General features: G+C 38.5%; 1 protein-coding gene across 7 annotated transcripts in view; it reads right to left on the minus strand.

The window, feature by feature from the left end:
• Nucleotides 1-21,876, minus strand: part of FGGY (FGGY carbohydrate kinase domain containing) — a 181,243-nt gene that overhangs the window by 128,937 nt on the left and 30,430 nt on the right. For all 7 annotated transcript variants that reach the window (XM_060773599.2, XM_060773598.2, XM_067467862.1 and 4 more), the window contains exon 5: nucleotides 9,826-9,914. In XM_060773599.2, coding sequence (XP_060629582.2) covers nucleotides 9,826-9,914 — 89 coding nt within the window. The remainder of the gene's footprint in view (nucleotides 1-9,825; nucleotides 9,915-21,876) is intronic.

Here is a 21,876-nt window from a genome sequence, read left to right on the forward strand (position 1 = left end):
TAAGGTCCTGTCTACACTGGTCACATACTCTGAAGTATGCCGGAAGCCACTACTGAGCATCGAGATGACATCCAAGGACTTCCAGCTCTTAATATGGGATAAATGTAGATAACTTTATTTTCACATGTCTGAGCAAAAGTCATGGGATGCTCCAGAGCTTCCTTGAAACTCCAAAAGAAGGCCACACATTGGGGTGTATGTGAACAGCTGGGTATACACTACTTTTGGGGTTCAGTAAAGTTTTTGGGATCCCTTCATTCTTTTCTTCTAGACCTTTGAAATTTACCTCTCAACACCCCTTCCCCAAAACTATTTGTGTGGCTATTACATTTGTGTTTTTCGCTCAAAATGGCTTATCTAGTGAGGTCCACAGTGGCTGAGGACCTCACTAGATAAGCTTGAAAGCAGGTGGTGTATAACTTTTGGGGTCCTTAGATATGCAAACCATAGTAAACAGACTGCAGTGTGGTGTGCGAGAATTTTCCAGGTAGGTCAAGCTGAAATAAACCCATACATCCATTACAGAAGCAGTGTTTCTCTCATATCATTCTTATTTGATTTGAAATGAAATCTGCAAGAATGTTTCTATAACACACCTTAACATTAGCAAGTGGTAGCAGACTTTACATTTCGACAGTAATTATTGCAACGTCTAACTTTCTAAATCTTCTCAACTTTCTCTACTATTACATTTTGCATTTAGGCCTAAGAATCTTTAAATTGCATGCCTGATTTTTTCTTTTAAAAAACCCCTTCTGAAATGGCTTTGACTCTATGAATGTATATAAAATTTGTTAGCTGAAATATGAGTTACAGCCTCTCACACAAAGAGCAGCTTAATGGGAAAGTACATCAAGAAAGGACAGAAAGAAATCCATTGAATCTTCTATATATTATAATTTAGCAAGACCAGCATTACATCAATTTACAACTGACAGTTAAAAAGGTACAGTATTCTAATGAAATTAGAAGCCATATTCAGATGCTTATATGAAATCAATACCTGTGCTTTACTTAGTTTTAAGGCAGATGATGGTCACCCACAATTCCCTAATGAAAATAACACATACATAAACACAAAAACGTCATATTTTATTGATACAGGATGACTTTATAAGACCATCTGACATACTGGAGATAATGTTTTCACAAACTAAAAAAAAAGAAATAAACAGAAATATAAAAGACTAGAAATCTCTGATTGACTTTTGGCAGGAAAAAAAACATGTTGTGGGCTTTGAAAGTTAAAATGATTGGATTTTGGGAAGAACTGTATAACATAGATAATATAGAGTGAGGCATAATAATTGTATGACTTGCATTTGTAACATTTTAAAAAGACAGAAGTCACTTTCTTATTTTTTTAGGAATATTTTTCCGTTCTGTTCTGTTCTTTTATTTTTTTATTTTTCTACTTTTCCTTTTCGTGTTTAAAATGTGTCATTTTAATGTACTTGTTAAAATGTTTAAAATATATTAAGATTATTTTCAGTGATTACAGAGAAAGTCAAAACTGCTATGCAAAAAGAATGAATTCCCTTTGACATAGAAATTGTTAGGATTCTCATCTATTACCTGTTATATACTGCAAATAAAGGGAGAACAAACATAAACAGCACTCATACACAGACAGAGAGACCACCACCAATGGGTAACTAAGTTTTCTTTTAAAAATACTGTGTAATTCAAGATAAACTCCAACAGTATTAGAGTATTGTGAACATCCATAAGCTGAAGCTAACTGTACTTTCTGAGCAATGTTTTCCTTAGGTGAAATATACTTAATGGTAGTTAATTATCTATACCAGGGCTGTAACCAGAAGGGGAGGGGGCTAGGGGTTCAACTCCTCCCCCTGAAATGTGGCAGGTTAAAAAAAAACCTGGTTTTACTCATGAATTTAACTAATTAACGAATTTATGAGTAAACCAGTTTTTTTTTTTTTACCCTGACACATTTCGGAGGAGAGGTTGAACTTTTAACCCCCCTGGCTACGGCCCTGTCTATAGTTTTGACATAGAAGAAAAAGGATAGAGATCCACATACCACAAATCTTTTTCTGTTTCCCATAAGCTTCTGTAAGGACTAAAAAGAATGTATCTGAGTCACGACTATAAATGAAAATAACCACATCACATCTCCTGAGACATTTTGCTAGTAAAAAAAAAAAAAAGACACCTTGCCATAGTGATGATAACATTTATTTCAAATATTTAGTTTTATTTCAAATATTTTTACCCCACCCTTCTCAACCTCCTAGGGGGGACTCAGGGCAGCTTCCAATCGGCAGCAATTCAATGCCTCAATATATACATAGTAAGAACCGCTGTGAGTCGCCTTCGGGCTTGAGATACAGCGGTATATAAGCAAAGTAAATAAATAAATAAAAACAAATAGTCAATTATTATAAATAGTTAAAAACATTAAAACAATACAATTAAAATCTACTAAGAATTTTCACTCTGGTGGCCATTTTTAGCCAAAAACTGCTGTTGAATGCTCCATCAACTTATCCATAACCCATTTCCAAGCCATTGTCAACACTGATATTGTCATTGTCCACTTAATTACCCGAAGACCTGGTCCCACATCTGTATTTTTAACTTTTTTCTAAAGGTGAGGAGGGATGAAGATGACCTAATTTCCTCGGGGAGTGAGTTCCACAGATGGGGGGGGGGGGGCACCAATGAGAAGGCACTGTGCGTAGTCCCTGCCAAGCTTGTTTGAGACAGAGGCGGCGCCAAGAGCAGGGCCTCCCCAGAAGATCTTAAACTCTGAGGAGGGACGTAGAAGGAGATACATTCAGACAGGACACATCTCTAACACCTACAATTATGGTTTGGAAACAAAAGGCAGAAAAAGATACTGTTCACTAATTTTGCTTAAATGATCTTCCCAATATTGCATGCTCAAGTGTGGTGCCCAGCAATTGTTGGTAGGGGTTAAAAAGAAACAAGGAAGTGATCAAGAGAGACAGAATCTTCTATCAACGAAGCCTTCTGTGCTTAAAGATGAGATGTAACAAAGATTAAGAAATTGGATCCTTTAAAGGGGGAGAGGGGTGAGGGAATGCCTGAATTCTGGTAAGAAGTATTTTGGCAATTCATACCCATTTTTAAAAAGGCCAGGCCAAGCCACACTAGGCAGGATCAGAGCCTCACAGCTAACAACACACACATTCAATCCATGAGATCATTTTCCTGAAATAGAAGAGTACATACATTTCTCAAATTTCATATCAAGCCATTGCATAGGCCAGGAACTGCAGGGGAGAGCACAGTGCCAAAGCCATTCTGAAGATTGGGAAAATTCAGTAACAGAAGAATTATTTTTGAAAGGGAAGAAGAAGATTTCTCCTTTCCTATCACCACATTTCTCAATCTCAATCAAAATTTACAAGCAGTGCCCCCCTCCCTATGTCGTTTAACAACATTTTTAATAGGTTTGCTTATCAAGAAGTCTTTACGTTGTTAAATTAAGACGCAGTGCTTTGGATTTGTGAGACTCCTTAAGTTCAGCATTACTTCATGGTTGGCTCAGAGTTCAATGTCTCTATGGCAGCAAGCCAGCCAGCCAGTTAGTCATGCACCCACTACAACTACAGCCTCCCTCCCCCATCACTCCACTTTTCTATATCAAACTACTTTACTTTTCTTTCTTTTTTAACTTTCCTGAAAGCAAAAAAAACATACAAATGTTAGGACAAGATTAAGAATGGAAGCATCTCTTTAACACACATGGAGAGACATCACAACACTCACACAATACTGCATCAAGTATTATATTTACTTGTGTATACATTGGCATCATGTATAAATTGAGGATAGGTTTTGGGGCCATAATTAGAGATTTTGGTATGACTCACAATAAGCTGAGGCTTATTCTACAGAGAAAGCATTGCCTCAGGGGACTAAATGTAAGCTGTCCTGTGTCCCCCTTCAGGGGTTGAGAAGCAATGGGGTAGAAATACTGGAAATAAATAAATAAATAAATAATAGTTGCCCCTGGCTGCCACTGCCATTTTCCCACCCAGACATTCAAAAGGCCCAGAATCAGTGCCATGGTGAAAAAAGTAGAAGGGGCAGTGCATCTAATACAGTGGTTCTTAACGTGTGGGCCACAGACCATCAGTGGGTCACAAGGATGAAAATCTGGTCAGCGAGCCTCCTTCCTCTTTATTTATTTATTTTATTTTATTTCCGCTCCTTTCGCACCACCTACCACTCCTTCCCTGTTGCTGACAATGGCTGATGTTCTGTATCAGAAATTGGAGCTGATGTGGTCTATCCGATGCAATTTTCTGAATCAGCACTCCAAACCGAATCTAAAGTTGACCAAAAATTGATTCATAACTCCTTTGGTACTAACGTTGGAGAGTGGTCCCTGGTCAAAATGGTCCCTGGTCAAAAAAAAAAAAAAAGGTTGGTAACCACTGATCTAATAGGTTTCCTTAGGATGGACCAAGATTTCACCTTTTGCCACTTTGTCCAGAGAAAGGGATGGCTCCCTTTTTAAATAAGAGTTAAGGTACAGAATTTTTGACTAAAATTTCTAGACTTATACATAAGTATATAAAGTTGACCTTAAGCTCTACCACACAACTAGCCAGGATAGCCAAAAGAGCATCATCAACAGCAACAAAAAACAGCAAAAAAATTCAGAAGGCAATTTAGAAGAAAAAATCTCAATGCTTGAGAATGCAGTAAAAAAGAATGCACAACATTGCGGGATCATTTGTTTGCCAAGGTGCTTCTTTGGCAATGGTACAAAAATGTTCATTTCATCTGTGTACACAAAAACAACTGAAAGGATTTTCGCATTGCAAAATTGAGAGGCCTGAAAACAGTCACAGAGGAGATTTCTTGTCTTCCAGACATCACAAACCCACCACTCTGGGAAAGGTTTGAGTCGCTGCCAGATTGTGAGCTGGAGCTAGAAACAAGCAGCACACAACTCCCTTGCTGCAGCAACTTCACTGGCTGTTGGTTTGTTTCCAGACGCAATTCAAAATGCTGTTAATAACTTATAAAGCCTTATATATCTTGATTGCACCCTATTCAAACAACCATTTTCCCTTTATAGAGACAGGGTGGTGTAGCAGTTTGAGAACTGAACTATAACTCTGGAGGCCAGAGTTTGATTCCCTGCTTGGCTATGAAAAAACACTGGATCACCTTGGGCATGTCACATACTCTCAATCCCTGAAAACCCCAAGACTAACCTACCACAGGGTTTTCTTGGCAATCTTTCCTCAGAGGAGGCAGCCTTTGCCAGTCTCTGAGGCTGAGAGAGTTTAACTTGCTTAAGGTCACCCAATGGGTTTCCATAGACATCTAGTTACAGCTCAATGCTTAAGCCAGTTCTCTAAAGGCAGGATATAAAGGAGACGAGGAGCAACAAAGGCAAGTTATTGGAGTATAGGATAAAGAACCAACTTCAGAAAAATCTCTACATCTGTGGTATTGGAATAAGAACTGCTTTGCCCATCCTGCTTGAGAAGGATGATTGATGGTGCTGCTGGTGGACTTGACCCGAAATGAATAACGGCTCTGATGGCACGGCTAAAGATAGAGACATTGGGTATTCCAATAGGAAGAAAGTTCTGTGCAATTTTGTTTAGCATTTAACTTTTGGATAAAACCCACTGTTTACTCTTTACACAACAAATTGTTGCCAAAGCCCTTCAATTGTTTATTAGTTGCCAATTCTACCTATCTAATTTTAGTGTTGCTTTTTTCACTACCATAACACTGTCATGAGGGGCAATTAATTTGTTTTATAAATATATAAGAGAACAAATACTTTCTGAAATTTGCAACATCATGGGTTGCTCAGTATCAAACTTTTTAAAGCCAGTTAGCCTCCAGTTATTGCTGCAGTAAATAAAATAATCTGACTGCAGCTAATGAACATGGATCTGGGTTTCCACCCCATCCCATCTGGGATTTGGAAAACAAACTCTGCCAATTTGCAATAAAACTTTTCAGCCTGATTTCAAAAGCATGATGAAGGTTCTGTGTTTGTAATACACTCATCCCTAGCTGAATCAGTTATCCATTTAAAACTGAGTATTATTACTACTAATAGCTTTAAGCAGAGCCACCATATAAAGTAAAATTTATTGAAGTTTATAGTTAGTGGGTGGAGAAGGGTGGTGAGTCATGCACTTGCTGAATACAAATGCTGAACTTTAAAGAGGATTACTAACACATTTGAGAAAAACAGTTCCCTACTTCATTTGTCCTCAAAATTTTGGTTAGGCAAGGACTAAAAGAGTTTCAAAATACAAATGAGGTTTTGTCAATTATTTCTAACATATGGAAATAATCCCACAATATATATGATGCTGCTACTTGTATTTCTGTTAAGTAGCATTGGAAGAAAACAAGTTTATATATAAGAAATGTCATATTCCATGCGGGCCTATCAGCAAATGAAGTTTATAGAGTTTTGGAATAACTCACATTTTGGTGCTGGCTACTATATTTCTAGATTGCTGGAAAGCACTACAACAGCTCATTACCTTCCCTACCGCCCTATAAAATCAACACAGTGACAAACCTTGATTAAAATGATGCTTCTAAGAGTTAAAATCCATGGATATCATGTGGCTGGATTACATGGAATGGAAGAGCCTTTAAACAACCATAGAGCTCATGCTCTGTATGGAAAAGTGCTTGGTTCAATTTATGTATCTTCAGATATGCAGATATGGTCATAAAAAACTCTTGTCCAGAATTCAAGTGGATCACTAAAGTGTAGACAAGGGTGGGGAACTGGGGCCCATGACAGGTTTTTGGCCCATACCTTCCACCAGCCATGGTCATCAAATGATGAGGGATTTATGGTAGCTCACACCCACAAATCTAAACAGTCACTTTTACCCACACCTCATATGGATAGTACAGAGTTAAATGGACAACTATTCTGACTGTTTAAAGTACAGGATGAATTTCCATGTTAATTTAAAACTTTCCAATCCTACACTAGAGGGAATAGATACTATATATTCCCTTCCATTCCTTTAAAAGCAAAGTGTACCCATGCTGCTAGAAAATCAAACACCTGTTTCTCATTCATTAGAATCAAGTTCTTCACCCTTGTTCCCACAAGACAAACATCACAGCTTAACTCACTTGTTTAACTTCCAAGACCAGATGGATTTTGGTGTCTTCGGGGTACTTACGCTATATATGTACTGTGTATTTATTGCAACGCCTCTTACCCAAGAAATTGTGGGAGTGGGAGATACCTGATTCATTAGGAGTCTGTAAAGACTTCATTATAGATGCCTGATCACAAATTCTTATAGATCCTGATCACAAATTCTTTTCAAAATTGAAATCATATAATCCTGGAGCAAAGAGTCTCAGTGGCTAGGTAAAGTGAGCAGGAAAAGAAGGCTGAAGGAAAGAGTTTGTTTACCATGGTCAAAACAATAACACATCTGAATTGTGGCTTCAACTTTAGCTCTTGTCTTTCTACTTTGTACAATGCTCAAGAAAAATTTTAAGGATGTTATTCAGGAAGCCTGCAACTGTACCCTGTTAAGTTTTTAATCCAACTTCTTTGCGACTGCAGAAACAACATTTAACCTTCTCTCTGTCCCCACATCTTACAAATGGGATAACTGTGTAAACAGTGTCTAGGTTCTTGCAATTTAATCCTATTGCTTGTTTCTTAATAGATTTAAAAGATTAGTCACTCAGTCTGCAACATCAAAATGACACAGTGTCTGCAAAGGGGGAGGAAGAAAGCTGCTCAACTCTACATACTCTACAAAGCAGTCCAAGTCTGCTTGGGAGATCCGTCCTCCCAAGTTAGTTGTCTGTTTACAACTTATGTTTTGTCCTTTTTTCCTACTGTCCCTCAATGTGCACAAGGGTTATATGCAAATGATTAGTGGTTTAAGAAATCAAAGTTCACTGGCTTGAATCTTCCTCTCTCAGCACAAGTATCCTACTGGGGAAAGACTGGATTGAATTACAGTAACATCCCGCTAGTGTCCAGGTCTGGATGTTCCAGACATGGAGAATAGAGCCTGTTCAAAAAGCAGCAGGGAGGGGGCAAAAATACATTTCTAAGCGGAATCCCTCTTTGCACAGAGAAATATTGCCAGTTTTTACCATGGGAAAATGCTTTCTGGGTGGATGTGAAACTCAAAACCTATCACCACTGTTAGCACTTTTACTCCACCAAGATTAAAGTCACATTCTTCAACAAGCTCATCTCAAGTTACCCTTTAAATTGCTTCCAAGATTTCATAATATTTAATTTATGACTCAGTTTTAATAATGGCTAGGTAATAATAATATCAAGTGTACATGAACAACTTTTCCCTACCATAAATTCTCAAATGTAGAACTCCTAATACTTGGCTTTACTTCTCTTTTTTGTGGAACATACAACATGGAAAACAAAGGTAGAAAACCCGTTTTGTGGAAATGGGAATCAACATAGGAAAACATATTTCAAAATATACATGCTCAGTTTGGCTCATGATATAAATACTGGCTGAAAGACCAACAGACTAGAAAGATGTTTGCAATACATTAGGCAAAGCAAGAGAGTCGGTGTAAACTAACATAATAACTGTCAACATGCTGAATCAATTAAAGAAATCAATACAACCTACTCCTAGGTAAATGTGCTTAGGACTTGAATTGTCTGTGTGCAAAAACTTCCTATAACAGCAGGAAAGAAAATGAAACCACTCCAACACAATGTCATGGATAGAAAACTCCCCAATGAAGGTTTGTTACTTCTCTTTCTGCTTCTCAAGCATTTGTATACTTAAGATTAAGTCTATTTATCAGTTTCCATCATTGAGTGCAAAGACATTACTTTAAAAGAGTACTCATTTTATTGTGATTGGTTTTAAATGCTGTGTCTATTTCTAACACTGATGTATACATAGTTTTAAAACAGAACTATGTTAGAAACATGGGATCTAGATAGGAAAAGTGGAACAAAACATAACCTTTACTATGCAGTTTTAGTCTAGGTCAAGGATTCTATGTTGTGCAGCAATATCAATCTGACATAAATCACTCTAAACAACAAGGATTTGAGGTCAAGTACTTATTATTTTGAGCAATCATGCTAATCTCCTTTAGGTGTCACTACAGTTTGAAACTGAGAAGAAGTAATGTGTCAACCTTTTTGGCCCAATAAGGGCCATGCTGGTTCAGAGGGCTTTTTGGGAAGACTTAAGAGTACAGCCAGCTGTTAGGAACCTTACTGTACTGTCACAAGATCCCAACTGAGATGAAATGAACCACAAAATTATTTCTGCCCAAACGAAGTCTGGGTTATAGTTTTATATAGTAATACCTGCATCACATCTCACTGAAAACCTCTTTAGAAATTGAGTGTTTCAAAAACACATTGTCTCCTATGCAATACAAATTGGCAATTTAAAAGTCCAGTGGCTATTCCTAAGCCCTCTTAGACACATTTAAAGGAGTCCTGAGGAATTCTGGAACTCAGTTGTAAAGGGAAGTTGCTTTTGTTTCTCTTAAAGATATAAAGCTCTGATAGTTTTCCTAACAACAAGACTGGCATGGAATTGGCTCAGCCTCCAGAAATGGATTGTGAGGACAAGCAGCCAATGGTTATAGCAACGTACTAATAATTAAAAGTGCTTACAAGAACCATTTTGTTCAGGAATGCACCATAGCAACAGAAGATAGGTTCAAGATGTTCCCAAGTAGTCTAAATCATATACAGATGTACACACATTGCATGCAGTCAAAATGAATTAAGGCAAGAACCAACACAAGAAAAGAAATGGTGAAAAACAAAGTATTCCATAATATTTTACATACCTTGCAGTGGCACCTGTTGTTTTCCATGATAAGAAATCTGGAAGATCAAAGAAGTGCCCTGCTTTTTCCCAGCAAAACTCTCGCAAATTCTGGCATTTTAAAAAAAGACATAAAACCACACAGTTTTAGTCCATTATGAATTTAAAATCAAATCAAATCACATACAATTGTCCAAGAGAAACATCAGTACTCTCTACCAAACATGAATAACTTATCACATGCCTAAGCCATTCATACACTAACAGAATGTATTTAGATTTATTTGGCACTTGTTCATTCCTCCCTTCCCAACATGTATCACTAAGAAAAGAAACTGTTTTCCCAATAATGTTTATACAGACTATATTTTCAAGCACCATAGGATAACTATGAAGCCTATATGGTATTATTGCTATTTTCCTATTTTTTTTAATTCTTGGGGAGACTTATGAGTCATTTGCATTTTCTCTGTAATAGCCTCCACAGGAACTGTAGTCAGGAACAGTGGTATTGTTTTTAAAGCCTCAACCCTCTAAAACGGAAAAAGGAAAAATTAAGCAATACTTAATAGGAGTTTAGATGCCCTTGGTCTTTGTAATGACTGAAGAAAAGGTGTACACGTCAAATCATTTGGGAGCTTTTATGCAGAAGGAAAAGTCCTTGATGACAGCAAAGTTATTATGAAATGAAGGCACCATCACAATATCTTGCCAATTAATCTCTCCTTCTGGATAAGGGATAGGACTAAAAGCTCTCCACATCTATGTTATGAAGAATAGTGTCTTCAACATGGGTTCAGTGTTCTGACCTCATATCACCATCATGCTAAAAGACATTTCCATATCCCACCCATCAGTCCCATACAATATTCAAAACCTGCTCTGGAGAATTTCCCAATACTCTGTATCACGTTTTGAAAGCACATGAGATGGCAGAGGGAAGGGAATAGCTCCATCCTGATTCTTCTTGCAAGGATACTTCTACTTAAGCTTTTACAGTTGGCCCTCCACATTTGTGAGTTTCACATTTTTGGTTTAACACTTTCTTGGAAAAAACATTTTTTTTTAAAAAAAATGGTTTACCCACTTTTGTAGGGGTCTTGTGCCCTTACCCCCATAAAAATGGAGGAGCTATTGCAGTTAAAAATACCAATAGTTCCTTTTCATTTTGACAATCATTATGGCACTACGGGTGTAATAGTGAAAGCAATATACCTATACTATACAACTATAATGATAGTTAGGAAAATGGGGAATTAGAGTGCAAAGAGAAACAAACACAGGCAGCTCCAATAACACAGAGACTTAGGGCCCTTCCACACATCCATATAACCCAGAGTATCAAGGCAGATAATCCACAAACTCTGCTTTGAAATGGATTATCTGAGTCCACACTGCCATATTAATCCAGTTCAATGTTGATTTTATACAGCTGTATGGAAGAGGTCCTTGGATATAGTGAGCAACTTCAAAGCACAAGCTGTTGAACAACCTTTGAGCAAGGAGCCCCTGGTGGCGCAGTGGGTTAAAGCACTGTGCCGGCAGGACTGAAGACCAACAGGGAGAGCCGGCAGGACTGAAGACCAATCCAGGGAGAGGCGGATGAGCTCCCTCTATTAGCTCCAGCTCCTCATGCGGGGACATGAGAGAAGCCTCCCACAAGGATGATAAAACATTAAAAATCATCCAGGCGTCCCCTGGGCAACGTCCTTGCAGATGACCAATTCTCTCACAACAGGAGCGGTTGCTCCTGACATGACAAAAAAACAAAAAACAAAAAACCTTTGAGCAGGTCATTTTGGTTTCCTTTTATGAAGACTAGGGTAAGAGGGCTAGTGCAGCCAAATTGGTCAAATCGGTGCTTAACCAAGAGCACAGAAAACAAAACTTTAAAGTAATTCTTGACAAGAGTGTGCCTCCTTTGGGGGATAGTATCAACATTTGAAGCATATTAATCATATAACTTTAAACAAGCCCAACTGTTCACACAAAAGAAAAACAAGGCAGCCTGAAGCATTACTTTCACTACTGGATGCTACCACAAGCCACAATGAAATGTGTCCCTTTAAGAACATTTAAATGATTCATTCTCATCATAAAAGTGATTTGTCATCACTGATTAATACAGACAGATCATACCCTACTATATGCTTCCACACCAGAACAATAATCTCTATGCATTCAGTTCTAATTATAATTTACAAATGCAAATTATAATGTATAATTTGCATTATCCCCACATTGAAAACAAGCATAGCAAAATCCTGTGGGAAGGACCAAAACAAAGTCTTCAATTCAGTAATTTATATGATCTAATTTGCCCTCTAGAGCCCCAAGCAAAAATATGTATTTTAATTGTCATCTTTCTCTAACACCCCCCCCCCCTTCCCCGGGCATCTCTTGGTTTTCTATGGATGCTGGTAATGCAAATCAATATTAGATTTTGTCTTAGGACATTATCATTTCAGTCTGTAAGCCATGTTGAAGGCTCCCTGGACACAAATAGTAATGCTTTTTTTACTACACTATGTCCCAAATTACGCTTCAAGTCATGTCAAAGTTGTATTAAATGAAAATGATTTCCTCTAATTTTTCCCTGTGTTTTGATTTCTGAATATACAATGTGCTAACAGAAATCCCCTTTAGCCGTTGGCTTTGGGAGATGTAATGTCCGTTGTGAGTTGTCCTTACCGGCTGCAAAGGAAAAGCCTAAGCTTTTCTCCCCGACTGTACCAATCATCTCCTTTTTTCTTTTCTTAAAAAAAATTAAGGAACTGCAATGGCCCTTGCCTGCAACAAGCTATTCCCCCCGTTAATTGAATATTTCTTTTTCTTTCAAGACAAGAACATTTTGCAGAACTTCCCACTCGTACATGCTTTTGCCTCATTACAAAAGTTATAAATCTTTAAAATACACTTCCCAGTTTCTGAAGAAACACTATTATCATTATCATCATCATCATCATCATTATTATTATTATTATTATTATTATTACCCCACAACCATCTTCCCCAAGGGGACTTGGGGTGGCTTACAAGGGGACAAGTCCAAAATTACAGATTAACAAACAGAAACACATTCAAATCAATCAAATAAAAACATAACACAGTCACAAAACATCATCGTAAGACAATATGGATGAGATATAAAAGTCAAAGCTCGGTTCAGGCTCCTAAAAGGAGCCAATGGAAAGTGTGGAAATCAAATGAACAGGGACTAGGAGATACCCTTAGCGAAAAAATGTTGAGATAACCGATAGGAGGGCAGAAATAAAGTGCAGGACTTCGAAAATGGTTGAGATAGTTCTCTGGTGAAACTGCCTAATCAAAGGCATAATGAAACATCCAAGTTTTTAATTCCCTACGGAAGGTGAACAAGATGGGAGCCTGTCTGATCTCCCCAAAGAGGGCGTTCCAAAGCCAGGAGGCCACCACTGAGAAGGCCTTCTCCTTCATCCGCACCAATTGCACTTGAGACGGTGGCAGAAGCAAGAGAAGAGCCTCCCCAAGATGATCTCAGGGTGTGTGCTGGTTCGTAGGGTAAGATACGATCATGAAGATAGGCAGGTCCCAAACAATGCCAAAAACAAAATGATTTTTTTTAATGAACAATTTAACATGCATATCACCGGAGCTTGAAAACTTTGAAAATAGGAGAGATCAGGGCTTGTGCAGCCTCAAACCCATGAACTCTCAAGTTTGTGCAGTTCTCTGGGGGGAGGGGGCATGCATGAAAATGAGGATAGCATGGATGGTGAGGAGTCACATCTCTGCATAGGCAGTCAAAGTGCATGCATCTCAAACGTGTGTATGTATTTTTGGATGCATTCAAGTCTTCTGTGAACTTAATATGCCTCCATGAATTTCATAGGATTTCCTTAGACAAGATCCATTCTAGCAAATATGGCCTATAGCACCTGGTATTCATTGGCAATCTCTTCAATACCAGAATAACACCACTTAGCTAGGATCTGGTAATTTTAGTGTTTTTAAGTGATTTGAGATTTTTATTCGTATTCTGAAGACTACCTACCAACATCTACATTGGAGTAAAGTGTCGTGGTTGATCTGGACAAAGTGTAACAAATATTAGTCAATTGTATACACACTGTGTTGTGATTGTTGCTGTCATGTGCCTTCAAACAGTTTCTGTCATATTGTGAACCTGTCCTAGTTTTGACAAGATTGATTCTAAGGAGTTTGGCATTATCTTTCTTTTAAGACTAAGAGTGTGGCTGACTCAACGATTTAATGACTGAGTAGCGTTCAAACCCTGGTCTCCTCAATTCCTAGTCCAACATTCAAACCATGACTCCATAATTCCTCAGCAGTTCAAAACAGTACCTTTTGTGTGCAAAGCTATTACATAACTGAAGACATACATGTTTATTGTAGTATAAATATACTGAATCTATGGTTGTTGACCTAACTCTGTATTTGGTTTCTTGACATTCAGATTAGTCACACACTTACCAAGTCAAAACCAAGAAAGAGGGCTATGCATGCTTACAGGATGACTGGCTGCATTGACTTGTGCAAGTTCTGAAAGAACACAACCAGCTGTACAATTTGTACACTGGTATAGGGCCCCTAAAGGATACTAACTGTAATGATGAAATGTAGGCTAGAAGGAAGATAATTCATCTTTTCTCAACACATTCCCACATATATCCTGTGTCTCTCCTGCTATTTCATTTCAAACTGTTCCCAACTGATACCTGATTAGATTTGTTGATGCATTTTAATCAGGATTTTATATAAGTCACTTCACTGAAACAGCCTTGAACTCATGTAGTAAATGATATTCTAGTGGAAAAGACTCTGTGTCAAATTTCTATATTGATCCTATTGGATCTTTCTGCAGCCTTTGAAACTTTGGCTCACCAGTTTTTACTATTTTAGTAGACATCATTGGGAATAATGGAGAATGCTCTGTCCTGGTTCAAATCTCTCTTTTATGTCTAATCATTCCTCCTCTGCTTCACTTTGGGGATGTATTTCAAAAGTCGTTTTTTAACTGTGGAGGAGCCACAGGGATCCATTTTTATTTTGGATTTGAGTTTTCGGCATCTTTTAACTTTTCCAGTTAAAAAATAGTCTACCCGTCTTCCAATACACACCAAATAAAACTTTAAGAAACATCAGATTTGATTTCAATATGGTAATTTTCCTATTACCGTACCTTCTCTGCCTCTCAGATCTCGCACATGCGCGCCTACACCACTTCACTGCAGTCCTCAGGAGCAAGATCTGAGAGGCAGAGAAGGAGGTACAGTAATAGGATACAAGGATTGGCCAGACGGGTGAAAGAGGCATGTTTTTCTGGGCCCAGTGCCACTCTATCTCTTTTTTCCATACCCCGGGCATCCCAGATGCCTGCAGCTTGCTCCACCCTTCACTTACATCTTCCCTATGAGGCGCCTCCCACCTCATCATTGGTACCGCATTAAGTCACTTCTTTCCATGAATCCTGGTGAGTGGATTTTCTTATACCGTACTTGTACAGCGCCACCCTTGCTGCTTTCATACGGTTGCTGCATACAGCAGGGATGCAGGCGTGGCTGTTTTTGAGAGCCCCCCCCCACACACACACACACACCATATGTAGCGATCACAGATTCTCCAGTCCTGCTCAGAAGTATCAGCACCCACCCTATAAGATGACACCTGTGTATAAGATAACCCCCGACTTTTGAGAATATTTTCCAGGGTTAAAAAGTAGTCTTAAAGCTAGAAAATATAGCATTTATGCTGACAACGCACAGATTTTCCAAAGTTTTAAACATAAACTGATGTTTCTGTGTGGACGTCTGTGATGGACTGCTTGTAAAATGTTTCTTTGTAGATGACCACCCACCATCTTAAGTTGAATATGGGGAAAAAACAGATCCAGATGTTTCGGGTTTGACTGTCCAGTACCTCCTTTTTCATGCTTTCCTCTATGTTTACAGGGCTGCACAGCGATTTCTGTTTTGGCTTCGGTGTCCTGCTGAATGATTCTTTATCCCTGCATACCTTTATTGGGGCAATAGCAAAAGCATATAATTTTCAATTGTTGAATATCCCTAGGTTCCCAAGCATTGAGATACCCATGTGCTTGTTAAGGTTTTGATTATTCACACCTGGACTATTGTAAGAGCCTATTGGTGGGTTTGCCTTCTCCTCCTACTTTGGCTTTAATTCAGAGCCTTCCGAGTTGTTTCAAATATCCTTAAATAATAACATAATTAATCCTCTATAAATTCCTTCACTGGCTACCAATTTAGGGCAGAGCACATTTTAAACTTTTGATTCAATGATGAAATATGGTTAGGCAAATTTCAATAAAACTGTTGGTGAATTAGATTAGTCCCCTAACCAGTTGATCTACAGCCTTGACTTTTTACATGCTCCTACAATGAAAATCACAGCCATTACCCCTTTCAGCATTAAAATGCTGCGGCACTATATTTTCATAAGAATGATGCACTCATCTTCACATACATCAAATGCCTTTTCAATTTCACTCCTGGATGGTTGTCAGTGGATCTAAGCTCTGGATTCATCTGATCACTATGAAATTGAAACTATATAATCCTATGTTTAAAATGCCCAGCCAGCAAACAATTGCATCTATGCAGATTGGCAGGACAAGAGACATTTCTAAAGTATTTGTCAAATGCACTTCTTTGTGTAGAGAATTTCATAATTTGCTCTTGTTTGGTACAGACATTGACTCTGCAGATATCAGGATAACAGTTGGGTTGGGGAAGAATTCAACCCAAACTAACACAGATTCCTTCTCAAAGAACTTGTGTTCATTGGCTCTTCTCTAGAACAGCAATAGAGTTTCTTTTACTAATAACAGGATCAACATGAATGAATAAAATAGAGAGGAAGTTTCAGATTTCCTCTTGATTCTATTGTTTCTGACACATATTGAGCATACTTTACACATTCTTTCTCTCCACACTCAATCCCATTGTATATCCCTTCTCTCCTAGCCTCTGCTGCATAATTGAGCATGTGTGAAACGGATACCATTGTAAAAAATGGTCAGAAATACATTGATAAACAAAAAGCTACAAGCATGCTGGTACTATGATAAAGCACACATTTATTGCTGGTGACACACTTTCTAGATGTGCATCATTTTGTGACACAGTGATTCAATTTTACTAGCAAGCCAAATGTTTAACCAGGCATGGGTAAATCCAGGCCTGTGGACCAGTCACAGTGCATTGGGCTTTTGCCTCCAGCCCTGGTCTGGGCCCCAGCCACGTGGCATAGCCCCAGCTCTGGCCCCAGCTCTACCAGTCACATACGGCTGTGTGAGGCTCTCCCAAGACTCCTTTTCACAGGAGGACATGTTGGGCCACCATCTCCTTCCACCAAAAGGAGTGCCCTGCAGGCACACATGGCTGTGTGGAGTTCCCCCAGAGTCTTGCACAGCCACGTGTCAAGGCTCCTCTTAGCGGGAGGACATGGCAGGCCACTGTCTCCTCCCATGAAGAGGAGCACCCTGCATGCACATGTGGCTGTGCAGGACTCAAGAGCCTCATACAGTCATGTGTAAGCCCCCTCCCTTTGTGAGCGTACATGGTGGGCCACTGTCTCTTCCCATAAAGAGGAGCGTCCTGCATGCACACGCGGCTGTGCGGGGCTCTCCTGAGAGCCCTGTATAGCCACATGTGAAGCCCTCTCCCCCAACGCCAGCCACCACCACCACCACCACTCCCCCCCCCCCCCCCCACACACACACACACAGCCCAAATCAAACCTCCCTCCTCCTGGCCTGGCTGGGCCATGCCTGGGTTGAAGCAACCCATTATAAGAGATATAGACATATGTAAGGGTGTGCACCATCTCATGAAAAACTTGAATATATATATATATATATATATATATATATATGATTTAGAAGACAATAACAAACATTTTTCTCATTTCTTGTAATGTTTTCACAACACGTCTATCCAGTGCAGCCGATACATTAATGCGTCACAACACACAATTTGGAAAGCTCGGTACTAGACCTTCCCTCTAATCTAACACAACAGTTTCTCAAAATATACTTCACAAATGGGAAAAAAACCCAAGTCCAAATCACAGCTATTACAAAATTTCACACAATTTCCTGTCATCTATTGAGAATCAAGCAGAGAAGTTTCTTAAGATTACAGCAGCCATCTACCAACTGCTGTATAGTGTGACCACTTATGATGCCTGAGAAAAGGGGAATAAAAAATAAAAGTCACTAAGGTTGGGAGGGGGGTGGGGGCAACAAATAATTCCCCGCAGCCATCCCACAAGCCTGATAAATTACTTTGCCTTTTGATACAGGAAATCCCACAAGTACTCTTACACCTTCAAGACAGAAAGATATGTACTATTAAGTTAACAACTAACAATTATCTACTTTTTACCAGTTCCAAATCAGCTGCCTGAGGTATGTCTTATTCTCCAAAGTGGTAACGGTTGGCTCATAATTCTTTCTCCCAACTATCTTAAGAATTCTTTTGATGGAAAGAATTCAGAGAGCCTATGTTTTACTGGTCACTCTGGGTCAAAGGTTTCAACAGGAATAAGAGAAGGGGGGTGTCCAGATGTAAATGAAGAAGTGGGGAGTTTAAATATGCCAGATGCCTCAAGTGCAGCACAGAGAAAGAAGAAGTGATTACATAATAATTACTATCCTTTATTGTTTGTCAAGATATTATGCCCTAGCCTGTTGGCCTTTGAAATAAAGCATGTGTAAGGAAAGATTCTTTTGCTCCATTTAATTAATGATGTGTGAATGAAGTGCATTTGGTTAATACGAAAACACATCTAATCTAATTATGAACACACATATGTACACACAACCAAGAACAACCTAAAAAAGCAAGTCCCAGATTAACACATGCCTAATTTGTCTCTGACATATTGCTGTGTAACTTTTTAATGGAGAAAAGAATGTTAAAAATAACATCACAAAAATGTTACAGTATTTGGCATAATGTAGTCAGGATGTAGTCGTGGATTAGCATTGGACTATGACTCTGGAACCAAGGATTCAGTAATGAAAAGCCCAGGCTCATTTTGGGCAAGTCACACCTGCTCAGCCCCAAAGTAAGGCAAAAGCAAACCCCTTCTGACGAAATCTTGTCCATGATAAGTTCACCTTTGGTTCGCCAGAAGTTGGAAATGACTTGAAGTTGAACAACAAAAACAAAGCCAGGGTTTAAATCCAATTTTTTGGAGCCCCCAATGGCGCAATGGGTTAAACCCTTGTGCCAGCAGGACTGAAGACTGACAGGTTGTAAATTCAAATCCAGGGAGTGTGCGGATGAGCTCCCTCAGTCAGCTCCAACTCCCCATGTGGGGACATGAGGGACGCCTTCCACAAGGATGATAAAACATCAAAACATCCGGGCATCCCCTGGGCAACGTCCTTGCAGATGTCCAATTATCTCACACCAGAAGAAGCTTGCAGTTTCTCATGTCACTCCTGACATTAAAAAAACCCAATTTCGAGTAACTAGCATAGTATTAGCTCTTCAAGCGATACATAGGTAAGGTGGAGTACTAAATGAATCAAGAAGTAGGACTCTCCGGCATTATTTTCATAGCTCAAGTGTCCTGGAAATGGCACTCCTTCCAGGGCTATAGAAACCGGAGAAGCCCTGGGTAACTGGGAAAAGCGCATAAAGTGCTCCATCCAATGATAGTTGGGAATTGGGAGAGTGACAATGGCATGGGAATGAACACTGATATAGATTTTTCTCATATAGCCAACCAAATCTGATGGGGCTGTTTACTGAGAAGGTGCTACTACAGTATTAATAGTGGTGGTATGTTACAATTTATTTTTCACTTAATTATTTTAATACAGGTTATAATCTCTTATTAAAAATTCTGAATTACTCTAAAATGCAGTACTGTCCACATGGATGACTGAGGCTAGATCTACACTGCCTTATATCCTAGGACCTGATCCCAGATTATTTGCTTTGAACTGCATTATATGAGTCTACACTGCTAGATAATATGAAATAAACAGATAATCTGGGATCAGATCCTGGGTTATAGGGCAGTGTAGATCCAGCCTGAAAGTGATACCATATCTGGCCTTTCTGACGGTTCAGTGTATGCAAATTTTGTTTCATGGTGAAAATTCCTAATGATATTTTTTAAAATGATCTTTATTGAAAATTTTCATTAAAAGTACACACAAAAAATAACAAACAAAACCAAAGAAAAACAAAACAATAATAATAAGAGAGAGAAAGTGAAGAGGTGGAAAGAGGGAAAGAAAAAAGGAGAAGGAAAGAAAAAGGAAAGAAGAAAAGAAGAAGAAAATTCCTAATAATATTGTATGAAATTACCTTCAATCTATGTGTTTGTCTTTTGACTTGAGTTTTATCTTCAAGATGTTTCATTATCGGCACAACTGCAAATACAGGTATTTCAAAAAAATTTGGGGGGGGGGAGGGATAGAAAATTCTAAGCTCTTTTGATCCCAGCTATTTCAGGCCCTTCCACACAGTCATATAACCCAGAATATCAAGGCAGAAAATCCCACAATATCTGATTTGAATGGATTATCTGAGCCCACACTGCCATATATTCCAGTTCAAAGCAGCGAGTGTGGGATTCTTTTCAGCTGTGTCAAAGTGGCGTCAGATAGGAGGTACTCAACCCGTATTAAGATTTGATTTGCATCTTAATCACATTTTATTCTATTTTATTGAGATTTATTGAGTCCAAATCGGGGAAGACATGTTATAAATCCAATAATTTTTTTAAATCTTATTTACTTACTTGCATAACACCATTTGCATGAAGGACTTAAGATGGCATTCCCTATGGGAAATGTTAAGACAAAAATGTGGATTGAGCCAAATATCACCCATTTTAGCCACAGAAGCAAGAATTACCACTAGGAATAAATTATCAATTCCAGGTGCATTTCATATATTCCCTGCACTGAATACTGACTGCAACCTGGCACTGTATCAAGAATCCTAAAAATCTCAAGGGCTGCTTCAAATCTGACCAATATTCTACACAACAAGCAATTCCAAGAAGGATGAAGCATTTCAACTATGTAGAGATGGAAAAGGTGTGAAAATTGCATAACTACTGTCAAGAGACTGTTAGTTCATAAAGCATATATGCAACAGAAGACATTTATATAAGAGCTACCAGATTGGTCTACACCCTTTTATATATTTCTGCCAGAATGTGTATTATGTGCAAAGAAATTACCTCGTTAGAACGCTGTGTTCAAGGAAACATTGTTATTGCTATTGCCATACCTTTTAAAAAACTTTATCCTTCATTAATTCAAGAGGTGAAAGACATCAACGCATATTAAACACACAAAACAATTGCTGCTTTACATAAACATATTCTGAAAGCAAACATTTTGCTTTTAAAGCAGATACTTAAACTGGATGTTACACTTAATTACATACAATATTAAGTTCATGAACTCTTCTCCATTCTAAAGGATCCTAGAAGGGAGAGGGGAAATTTGTGATACGGTACTATTCCTCCTGAAATGTCTACCCACAGATCATTCATGCCTATTTGAGATTCTTATCTTTTTTTTTTTTACCTTGCACATGTAGGTCTGGAAACTATGAGGGAAGCTAACTGGAAGTTAGGAGGAACTTCAGTGGACAGAAGGGGAAAACAGAGCCTTTTCCTTTCAGCTCAACCACACAAATCTTCTCCTCCCATGCCACTTTGCAAAAGAGATATAAGCCAGAGTAACAAACTACTGGCTTGAAACTGATTGGTAGTTGTTATATTTCAGATACACTAGAAAAACAAACCACTTCAAAAAAATTCACCTCAAAAGAATTTAAAAATCTGGTTTCAAATGTAGCTTCTCTCATTTCATTTCCATCTCCAGGAAACAGGGAAAGGGGGGCACTGCATCATTAAAACTACAACAGCACAAGTAATTTTTTAAAAAAATACAGCAAATCTGGGAGATCAGAAAGCATATTATGTAGTAACATTAAAACAGTATATATAAGCATGTATGCAGATTAATAAGGCAAACACAGCAAAAGATTCAATTTAAAACAAAATGCATTAAGAT

This window comes from Anolis sagrei, chromosome 4 (genome assembly GCF_037176765.1).
Source record: "Anolis sagrei isolate rAnoSag1 chromosome 4, rAnoSag1.mat, whole genome shotgun sequence".
NCBI classification, from domain to species: Eukaryota; Metazoa; Chordata; class Lepidosauria; order Squamata; family Dactyloidae; genus Anolis; species Anolis sagrei.